The 12,231-nt window shown below is 31.7% G+C and overlaps 1 protein-coding gene across 1 annotated transcript in view; it reads right to left on the bottom strand.

The window, feature by feature from the left end:
- LOC145283483 (uncharacterized) overlaps positions 1–12,231 on the bottom strand; it is a 163,206-nt gene that overhangs the window by 5,231 nt on the left and 145,744 nt on the right. The window contains exons 31-33 of the mRNA XM_080132304.1: positions 9,731–9,823; positions 7,592–7,984; positions 493–633 (exon numbers count right to left, since the gene is read on the bottom strand). Coding sequence (XP_079988430.1) covers positions 493–633; positions 7,592–7,984; positions 9,731–9,823 — 627 coding nt within the window. The remainder of the gene's footprint in view (positions 1–492; positions 634–7,591; positions 7,985–9,730; positions 9,824–12,231) is intronic.

The raw sequence follows: 12,231 nt of genomic DNA, 5'->3' as shown, positions 1-12,231 counted from the left end.
TAATTATATAATTTTAGTCAGGTTTCCGGAAATCACACTCGTCTGATTACTTTTTTTTTTTTTTTTTTTGCCAATTTCTCTTTTTATTTAGACAGAAAAAACATTTTATTGCGTTTAAAACAGTTCTTTGATTATTTGTTTTTACTTTATCTCAAAAGACGAAAAACTCAATTAAATGTTAGTGATTTCCGGCAAATATGTCCGTCTGCCATTGCAAAATCTAACTTTAACCATATCGTATTTAAATGAAATCTTATATTGAAAAAAAAAAAAATGTTTGCAAACACTTTAAAACAAAAATTATGAAGGTAGATAGAAAAATAACTTTTTGCGTTTGGTAACGGTTACTGGTTCAGTATTTTTTAATCCTTTTTTCTTGTTAACAATCCTGCACAATCACGGAATGTTTATTAATGATCAGCAAAATGCATGCTCTGAGATAATTATCCTATTTGTACCACATCAATAATAATAAAAAAAGAATCTACTTACTGCATATGGAAGTGTTGCGTGTCTATATAGTACAAATTCACCTTCTTTATAGTTATCATACACATAGTTATCAAATGTTGTCATGTGGGGGTCATTAATTGACTTGCACATGGAGGGATTATAAATATCCTTTACAGTCACCTAAAAAAGAAAAAAATCACATATATTGTTTATGCATACTTTTGCCATCTATATAATAATACACTTACATATTTCCAATTCGTACGTACGTTATCACCTTTCACACACATTTATTTTAATGAAATCATCCGATTGAGAAAGATAAAATGCAATGTAAAAATGTAATTAAAAATATATTGGTGCTCTTATGGTAAAAATTGTGGCTGTATCCATTTTAAAGTGAATTGTTCCTAAACCTAATTCTGTCATTTCGTTTTAAGTCTAACTTAAAAATATACTATTTGCATTAAAGTAAAATGTTACTTAAATTCCATTTTAATACGTATGCAAGTATTAGAATTATAAATAAAGGTGCTCGACTGAGCTTCAATCTATGGTCACCCCTATAAAACATGCACAACTTATACTCGTCTAACTACAACAATTCTCAACAATTACGCTATCTGTTTAAAACTAAACGAAAATTCTCTAAGCAGTTTCTTTCCTAAAACTGTGTCTGCGAAACACAATATCGTGGGGCTGCTTACCAGCTGACTATAACATAGTCGTTTTGAAGTTTTTTTTTGATAGAAGCTTGGTTTTAGATGCATTAAAGGTAACCAGCCACCTCTTCCCCCACTGTACCACACGCTTAAGATCAGAGGAGAGAGAATCGGTGAGAACTTTGTCATTTACGGCCTTTGATGTGTTGCCATAGATGGTCGTGTCATCAGCATAGATGTCAACGAATGATTTAAGTATGTGTTTTGGAGATCATTGATATAGATTAGGAAGAGAGTTGGGCTCAGGATGGATCCCTGAGGGACTCCAGCATTAATACTTCAGGCCTCTGATTTCTGCACATCAACTGCTACTTTTATGAGCCTATTAGAGAGAAATGATTTAATGATTGAGAAAACATTTCCAGTTATACCGTAGCTGGAAATCTTGTGAAGTAGGCCTTTATGCCATACCTTATTGAAGGCCTTTGATATGCCAAGAGCAATTGCCCTGGAAAGAAAGCCTTTGTCAAGAGATTCGCTAATCTTATGTGATATAGCCGTTAGCACATCTGCTGTAGATCTGGCAGAACGGAAACCATATTGCGTGTCACTAAGAAGGTTATTTCTGCGGAGGTGGTTGACTACTTCTCTATTTAATATGGATTTCAGCAACTTACTCATGACACACAGGAGACTTATTGGTCTTTACTGAGAGGGAGATGAGCGATCAACTGAATTCTTAAATACAGGGCATACTGATGAGGTTTTCCAGGGTGTTGGGAAGCATTTCTCCTTAAGACAACGCTTAAACAGTTTTGTAAGTATGGGGGCAAAGCTTGTTGAAGCTTTTTCAACACTATAATTAGAATGCCGTCAGAGCCAGTTGCTTTACTGGAATCAAGGTTCTTGATTAGCTTGGCGACCTCATGCACAGATATTTGTATGTTACCTAGCGTGTTGTCTGTTATAGGAGGAAATATGGGGAGTTGATGGCCTTCGACGCATAGGGTAGAATTAACTGCAAAGTTCTTGGCAAATAGTTTGACCTTGTCTGATGCTGACGAGAGACCTCTGGTCCATTGATAATGGTTGGGATAAAACGCATGCTTCTGTTCAGGATCCTATTTGTTATTTGCTAAAACTGGTGGGAACCAAACCGCTGCTCAGCTACTTTGGAATTAACAGACTGAGCATATAGCTCTCTTGCATTTTTTATTACTCTTTTACAGTGGTTGCTGGCGGTCCTGAAAGCAGCTTTAGTCTCAGTGCATTTATTATGTTGGTAGCTATGGAAAAAGTGATTTCTGTGCGTAATAGAAGCAGCACATTCTGGGGAGAACCATGGCTGGCTGTTAGGTTTTTGTTGGAATTTTTTCGATGGTATGAATCGGTCTATGCCTACAATTAACCATTCGGTCAGGTCTGATACTATAGAGGACACATCCTATTTAAACATGGAATGTAGAGGTAGATCAGATATGAATGTACGGAAGCTATCCCAGTCCGCCATAGAGTATCGGTATACAGTACGGTGAAGAGGTACATCTAAAGACTTATTACATTTCATTTTTATCTTAACTGATACGACGGAGTGGTCGGAGGATCCCAGACGAGATAGAACGGAACATGAACATAGCTCAGAGGAAGTTGAGAGAAATAGATGTAGAAGGCTTGCATACTGACCGCTAGTATCGGGCACACGGGTGGGCTCACGAACAATTTGAGTGAGGTCATAGGCAATGGCAAAATCATGACACAACCTCCCCTCATCATCTGTCTTATTTGAATGGGTCAGCCATTCCACATTATGGACATTGAAGTCACCACAAATGTGAATGTTAGCCGAGGGATGAGCAGACAGGATGTGGTCAATTTTCTCAGATATGCTCTTAAAGATAGTATCTCCGCTGTTGTAGGGGCGATAGAGGGCAAATATAAATAAAGTGGTGTAAGCAACTGCAACCTGGAAGCACATATAAGGTAAATTAGGGTCTTCTCCGGAGATATCCTTGCCACACGGGAAGCCATGTAGGCACATATTCCATACCCATGGCGATCTTGGGGGTCAGATTTAGATGTTAAGTTAGAGTATTCTTTAACTATGAACTCGTCTAGGGAAGTGGCGGCCCTATTCCAGTTTCACTTAGAAAGAATATGTCCGGTTTCGTCTCCTGTAATTGTGTTTCAACCTCTAGAAGTTTGGAACGTAGACCCCTGATGTTGGAGAAGGAGACCTGGCAGTAGGGGTCTATGTTGGAGAATGGGGTTCTAGGTTTATTTGTGTTTTTTTTTCTGGAGATATTTCATGTTGAGGATTTTGGGATTTGGGGAACAGGTCGGCTTACTTGGTTAGAGCAGTACAGAGAGGGAAAGTAAGAGAGAAAAGACAGGAAGATTTTTTTTTGTAGCACATGATAAGGTAAAGCCGTAACAATAACCCACTAGTATGGCATCGAGAGGCCCCACCAGAGACTACTGCAACAAATGGCAATACAGCAGCCTCAGTACTTTGCACCTGCTGATAGGACAGCCTCCTTAGTGGTTAATCAAGGTTCAGCTCCCTGACTATCAGACGGATAATGTCATCCCAGATAAAACGTTTACCTCCAGCACTCTTACTAGTGACATGGCTACAAGGACAGACATAGAAACAGAAAAATTTCCGACATCTCAGACTAGTGTTCACAAAGTACTACCGATCTGGAAAGCAGCTTATTATACCGATAAATAGGGGGATATTGGCAAGCTTCACCAAATCTCTCTTGTAAATAACTTATTCTATGAAATTAAAATGAATCAGGGAAACCAATGCCAACAGTAAAATAAAATTGTACAATTCTGATCCATACGAGATTATTTTTCAGATGATCTGATCAGCAATAATAGTGATTGGTGATTAATTTGCTATCGCCTAAGCAAACAATTTTTTAGATCGAAATCGTCCCAGACAAGACATAAAGCCTTTTGATGAGGGAGCTAGGAATGAACAAAAAAGAGAAGGATAATAAGCAAAAAATAAACAAATATCCTAAAGAAAATGCTACTTTCTCCTACAACACTTTTTGGTTCATGAAACTTCTTTAGTTTTATTACACTCATCATGTGATAAAAGTTCTTTCAAACAGAGTTCCGCCGTGTTAACATTCTTTGTGTCCATGTTATACACAAAGGTCTATAGAGGCAAAGTTGGTCGAAACCTCAAGCAGTTAAGTAAGTTGGTTCTTTCATAATGTCACAAAGCTGGAGAATTATTCAGATTTTAACAATTTGGTTGACAAAATTTTAAATAAAGGGATAATAAATACACATGAAAATTGCAAAGAAGACCTTGAGTTTGGTTTCGGTAAACTCGTAACTCTCGCTTTCTTTATTTTGTCCTTTAGTCCTCACATTCCATGAGCGATGTTTCTGATAAGAAAGAAAGAAATACGATTTTGATGGCTACGAATCCATTTCTCTAACACTCATCGTTAGCTAGTTTGTTTTTAAATCTTGAAGTCATATTTTTTAACTTCTTACATCAAGTGGCTTCATCCTTTGTAGCGATTTCCATTAAAAATAAATAAATAAAACTAATATCTTCAGAACTCTACTGAAACACTCTCTTCAGGAATACCGAGTAGACTTTAATCACCCCGCGATTGTAAAGTTTCTAAAGAGTTAAAATTGATATTTTAAAGTGGCGAATACCGTTTTGTGCACAAAAAAAAAAAATCCGTCATTCTTCTTCTTCTTCTTCTTCTTCTTCTACTCCTCCTCCTTCTTCACAAAATCACAATCACGTTCCGTCGCTCTCGCAAAAACCCCGTCCTTATAGGTAGACTTTTTATCGCGACAGTGACACAATTTGTATATATCTCTTTTCGTTCGAGTGACAGTGGTTCTTCTGCACATACTATTTTGTAGAACCAACGGAGTGTTGCTCAGTTCCACCACAGTTTCAAAGATATGCTAACATATTAATTCCAGAAAGTATGAGAAAAGCAAATATATCTATGATATTAATTTAAACTCGCTCATTGAGTATTGCTACAGTACCTGAGTATATCTATTTTAATCTTTATCTAGTTGCTACAAGTTTATAACTAGTCTGAATAAAAGTATCCCTTCTTCCTGAGAAATCGGCTTTGAAACTTTTTGGTCTTTCTTTCGCAAGAAACTTTTCTTGAAATATTAAATCCATTGCTCTTTCTACTTCTAATAAAGTTGGTTGTCTTTATCGCTTTAAACACTTTCTCACACATGAAGTCATTCTCTATGTCTATAAAACTACTATTAGACCTTGTATAGAGTATTGTTGTTGTAGTTGGGTTGATGAATCTCCAACCAATTTGAAGCTTCATGATTAGGCACAATCACGTATATGTAATTTGATTGCCCCCCCCCATCCCTTTTTCTTCATTACAGTTTCTTTCTGGTTGATGTTGCTAGTCTCAGCATTTTCTAGAAAAGCTTTTATGACATATGTTTTCCAGAATTGTCAGATTTATTCCCTGCTTCTTTTGTTCCAGCTTGTTTGACTCTTTGGTCGAGTGATCATTAATTTGCTGTTTTGATACCTCATTGTAATACAACTGCCTATTCCAATAGCTTCTTTCCAAGAACCGCAGGCTTGTAGAATTCTCTTTCTGCTGACCGTTTTCTTCCTACCTATAATCTTGGTTTCTTTAAGGCTAAGATCAATAGGCATTTCTTGTATTTTCTATAATAATCTTTTATCCTTGTTATCTCCTTAAATTGAGTGGCTTCACGCCATGTCTGAAGCGATTTCCGTTAAAAATAACTTAGACGAGAGCAGATACTTTTATGTGAAAAAAAAAGCTCCACCGACAGAACTTTTACACTATAGTAAACGGAAAATCCAATTAAAATAAACAAATACTGTTTATGTCTATTTTTTTTTCAGATCATAAAAAGTTCACTTATCTTTTTGAATATTTATGTAACTTTTTTATCTTATTATTTTATGTTAATTTCTTTCAATTAAGTTTGTTAGCAAACGAGCTTAGTAAACGACCTTTTTGTCAACTAATCCAGTGCAGGGGTTGAACAAAATAATGAAAACACCTTGTGAATTTTATATCAATTTTGAAACACCTATAAAAATTGAAAATAGTTACCAAGATGTCGGTTTAATTTTTTATTTTTATTGTTGTCATGAATTAATTGATTAAATTTACTTTTTTAATTTTAAATAGTGCCTATAAGTAAGAAAAATTATAATAATACATCTGTCAGATTTCTGAAAAAAGGACAGATTGTTGGTGGCCGTATCTAGAGGAACTGTCTCGTAGGTTATGTCAACCTATAAAAAAGAAAGGAAAACATCCTCATCTAACCAAAATTTTGGAAGAAAGCCGAATTTGTCTAAAAGATTGTAGAATCTTTGTAAAGATTGTGAAGAAAGAGCACAAAGTCACGGCACCAAAATTATGGTAGAGCTTAAAAATTATCTGAAAAATTCACATTGGGCGGTTAGGGTTAGGGTTATCTGAAAAATCCACATTGGGCGGTTAGGGTTAGGGTTATCTGAAAAATCCACATTGGGCGGTTAGGGTTAGGGTTATCTGAAAAATCCACATTGGGGGGTTAGGGTTATCTGAAAAATCCACATTGGGCGGTTAGGGTTAGGGTTATCTGAAAAATCCACATTGGGCGGTTAGGGTTAGGGTTATCTGAAAAATCCACATTGGGCGGTTAGGGTTAGGGTTATCTGAAAAATCCACATTGGGCGGTTAGGGTTAGGGTTATCTGAAAAATCCACATTGGGCGGTTAGGGTTAGGGTTATCTGAAAAATCCACATTGGGCGGTTAGGGTTAGGGTTATCTGAAAAATCCACATTGGGCGGTTAGGGTTAGGGTTATCTGAAAAATCCACATTGGGCGGTTAGGGTTAGGGTTATCTGAAAAATCCACATTGGGCGGTTAGGGTTAGGGTTATCTGAAAAATCCACATTGGGCGGTTAGGGTTAGGGTTATCTGAAAAATCCACATTGGGCGGTTAGGGTTAGGGTTATCTGAAAAATCCACATTGGGCGGTTAGGGTTAGGGTTAGGGTTATCTGAAAAATCCACATTGGGCGGTTAGGGTTAGGGTTATCTGAAAAATCCACATTGGGCGGTTAGGGTTAGGGTTAGGGTTATCTGAAAAATCCACATTGGGCGGTTAGGGTTAGGGTTATCTGAAAAATCCACATTGGGCGGTTAGGGTTAGGGTTATCTGAAATATCCACATTGGGCGGTTAGGGTTAGGGTTATCTGAAAAATCCACATTGGGCGGTTAGGGTTAGGGTTATCTGAAAAATCCACATTGGGCGGTTAGGGTTAGGGTTAGGGTTATCTGAAAAATTCACATTGCTTTTGATTATTTTCCATTATTTTGCCCAACCCTTTTATATTTGTGTACGAACAGATAAGCATTAAACGCACCATAAATTTGAAATATTGCATACATAAATAGATTATTCTAATACTTACCGCTACGTGTGAAGGTTTTTGTGTGATAATTTCATTTGTTGAACAAACCAACTTCATGCTGACAGCAACAGTCACAATTTGGTCCGAGTCCCGGATTCCATCGATGGTAGCTTTCAGGGCGATAGAAGATAATCTGCTTCCATTATTTGTTATAGCCTGAATGCAAGGTGATACGGTTGTTTTGTCGGTACCAAATAAGGATCCAATAACTAGTTGAGTCAAATCATTGCCTAGCGGACACCGCCAAGGTTTTGGTTGGGGAAGGATTTCAACTGCGATTAGAATTTTAGCATCATTATTTAAGCCAGTACAATAAAGGCTTGGTGGTAAGGGGCTTTTCACTGTGATAAATCCTGTTTGGCCTTCCATGATCGTCAGATTTGTCTGTTCAACCTAAAAAAAGATAAATAAATAAATAAAATATAACGTGGCTTCATTTTAATTTTGATGTTTTTGGAGCTCAAAGACTTTCAAAAACTGACACCTATTATTTTACACGATAGAGTTAACATTATAATAATGTTGGTCCATCACGTACAATAGCATTTTCGATAAAAGTACACAATAGTAAACATTGATAAGAAAAATTGAGTTTCTAGAAAACAAGTATATAATGATATGAATTTGGGATCAATATCACTGCAGTGGAAGCAGGCCTTCGTAAACAATTCAAAAACAATTGAAAATTAACCCAATATAAGGTGCAATAAGGTGGAACGCATATTACAATATTAGTATCATGAGAGGACATTTTCTTCTTTAAAATATGAAGAAATTACAATTTCTTACATAAATAATAATATAAAATATAATATAAAAATAAAATAAATATAAAATATATAAATAATAATAATATAAATTAATATTATATGATAATATAAAATATATTTGATAATATATATAATATCAAACTGTTACTATTAAAATACATTACATAACAATTAGAAAATAAAAAGATTCTTTTCAAGCATTTCTGGAGAGTTCTAAAAATAAAACAGAAAAGTGTAGGTTTTTTTTTCCGAGGGCTCCAGAAAGTTCTAAGTCGTAGTATTTCATTTTAGAAATTCTAGAAAATTCCATCCACAACAACTATGAATAGACGCTAATAGTGTCATAACTTCAGTTATTAAGTCAGCTCTGAGAAGGAATGCTATTCTGGGACGACCTTTCAACTATTTATGACTCTGGCCTATTTTTCCTGAGATAAATCCAGTCGTAAGGAATTCCTGAAACAAGCCAATTGCAAACACCAGAAAAGAACTGAACTTTTGATAAATATTGATTTTATGATCTTATATTCTGACTAAAGTAATATATTATTATTTCTCAAACTTGGTTATTATTTACACTGTGTAAAAGTTAGATTAATCTAAAACCGGATTTATCTCCCTTGAAACCATTTTTCTTGTAAATATTTGATTTTACTGTTTATCTGTTCAATAATTCTGTTATTTTTCTCTCTGACTCCTTTTAGTTCTTTTTCAATATGTGTTGTGTGTCGTCCCCTAGACATTTTCTTGCACATAACAATTAGCAATGAACAATAGAATCTGAAATTAATATAAAATATATTCACAATTGAAAAAGTTGGAAACTGAATAAAAATGGACTCCGTTTTGTGTTTATCCAATTCAAAGTTTACTTCAAGAAATTAAAATAAGAAAATATATACAGTTGACATAGCGACGAGATAAGAAAGCTCATTATTATCGTATTATTTGGATTATTCGGACTACTGCTCACATATTTAGTGCTTCACAGCTGCAATTTTAAATTCCCTTCATTTCTCCAACTTTTTTCTTTACTTTTTCACCGGGTGATAATTCGATGAAGAATCGAAAACGTTCGTGATAGATATGAAACTTATATTATTATTTTTTTTTATATTTACATATATTCTTATGATTTGAACAATAAAATATTAAAAACAAAACATGTATTCTATCAACATAAAATCAAAAGATACTACAAGTAAATACACTACAGGGGATGCCGGGTAAGTACAGTTAGTGTATATATATATATATATATATATATATATATATATATATATATATATATATATATATATATATATATATATATATATATATATATATGTGTGTGTGTTATATCGAAATATAGTGTGTATATATTTACCGAAATCTTTGATATAAATGTATTACTTCGTTGGAAAGGCCCGATTAAATTTGCACAATCAAACACAAAACAAGGAACTATTTCACAGAAAACCTGAAAATAAAAAATAGTATATATATGCGTTAAGCAGTTAAAAATGCTACAAATGTGTTTATTTAAAGTCAATATGCGATACACTTGTTCACAACTAATTTCTTATAAACTTTACCAGAGAAATGCTGATTTAACCAATTAGAACTGCTGTTAAAAGATGAAATTATAACAACCTGCTACTGGTAACATGTAACTCAGTACATTTGAGTGGTAGATGATAAAATAAATCTCAGTGTTTGTGTGTAGGTGTAATATTTGTATGTTCTCTAAGATTTACAAGGAAAGCCAATGAAAATGTTCTCGAATCTCAAAGTTCATCAATAATGGGGTGATGAGGACATAACCTGCTTAAAATTTCAAATATATCTTTTTTGATTGAATTTATCTATGTATAAAATTTCAAATATATCCTTTTTGATTGAATTTATCTATGTATAAAATTTCAAATATATCCTTTTTGATTGAATTTATCTATGTATAAAATTTCAAATATATCCTTTTTGATTGAATTTATCTACGTATAAAATTTCAAATATATCTTTTTTGATTGAATTTATCTATGTATAAAATTTCAAATATATCCTTTTTGATTGAATTTATCTATGTATAAAATTTCAAATATATCTTTTTTGATTGAATTTATCTATGTATAAAATTTCAAATATATCCTTTTTGATTGAATTTATCTACGTATAAAATTTCAAATATATCCTTTTTGATTGAATTTATCTATGTATAAAATTTCAAATATATCCTTTTTGATTGAATTTATCTACGTATAAAATTTCAAATATATCCTTTTTGATTGAATTTATCTACGTATAAAATTTCAAATATATCCTTTTGATTGAATTTATCTATGTATAAAATTTCAAATATATCCTTTTTGATTGAATTTATCTATGTATAAAATTTCAAATATATCCTTTTTGATTGAATTTATCTATGTATAAAATTTCAAATATATCCTTTTTGATTGAATTTATCTATGTATAAAATTTCAAATATATCCTTTTTGATTGAAATTATCTACGTATAAAATTTCAAATATATCCTTTTTGATTGAATTTATCTACGTATAAAATTTCAAATATATCCTTTTTGATTGAATTTATCTATGTATAAAATTTCAAATATATCCTTTTTGATTGGATTTATTTATGTATAAAATTTCAAATATATCCTTTTTGATTGAATTTATCTATGTATAAAATTTCAAATATATCCTTTTTGATTGAATTTATCTATGTATAAAATTTCAAATATATCCTTTTTGATTGAATTTATCTACGTATAAAATTTCAAATATATCCTTTTTGATTGAATTTATCTATGTATAAAATTTCAAATATATCCTTTTTGATTGAATTTATCTACGTATAAAATTTCAAATATATCCTTTTTGATTGAATTTATCTACGTATAAAATTTCAAATATATCCTTTTTGATTGAATTTATCTATGTATAAAATTTCAAATATATCCTTTTTGATTGAATTTATCTATGTATAAAATTTCAAATATATCCTTTTTGATTGAATTTATCTATGTATAAAATTTCAAATATATCCTTTTTGATTGAATTTATCTATGTATAAAATTTCAAATATATCCATTTGATTGAATTTATCTATGTATAGAATTTCAAATATATCCTTTTTGATTGAATTTATCTATGTATAAAATTTCAAATATATCCTTTTTGATTGAATTTATCTATGTATAAAATTTCAAATATATCCTTTTTGATTGAATTTATCTACGTATAAAATTTCAAATATATCCTTTTTGATTGAATTTATCTACGTATAAAATTTCAAATATATCCTTTTTGATTGAATTTATCTACGTATAAAATTTCAAATATATCCTTTTTGATTGAATTTATCTATGTATAAAATTTCAAATATATCCTTTTTGATTGAATTTATCTATGTATAAAATTTCAAATATATCCTTTTTGATTGAATTTATCTATGTATAAAATTTCAAATATATCCTTTTTGATTGAATTTATCTATGTATAAAATTTCAAATATATCTTTTTTGATTGAATTTATCTACGTATAAAATTTCAAATATATCCTTTTTGATTGAATTTATCTACGTATAAAATTTCAAATATATCCTTTTTGATTGAATTTATCTATGTATAAAATATCAAATATATCTTTTTTGATTGAATTTATCTATGTATAAAATTTCAAATATATCCTTTTTGATTGAATTTATCTACGTATAAAATTTCAAATATATCCTTTTTGATTGAATTTATCTATGTATAAAATTTCAAATATATCCTTTTTGATTGAATTTATCTATGTATAAAATTTCAAATATATCCTTTTTGATTGAATTTATCTATGTATAAAATTTCAAATATATCTTTTTTGATTGAATTTATCTAC

The sequence above is a fragment of the Euprymna scolopes genome, chromosome 8 (assembly GCF_053919585.1).
Source record: "Euprymna scolopes isolate OS-2025 chromosome 8, ASM5391958v1, whole genome shotgun sequence".
NCBI lineage: Eukaryota > Metazoa > Mollusca > Cephalopoda > Sepiida > Sepiolidae > Euprymna > Euprymna scolopes.
This window is presented reverse-complemented; position numbering and strand designations above follow the sequence as displayed.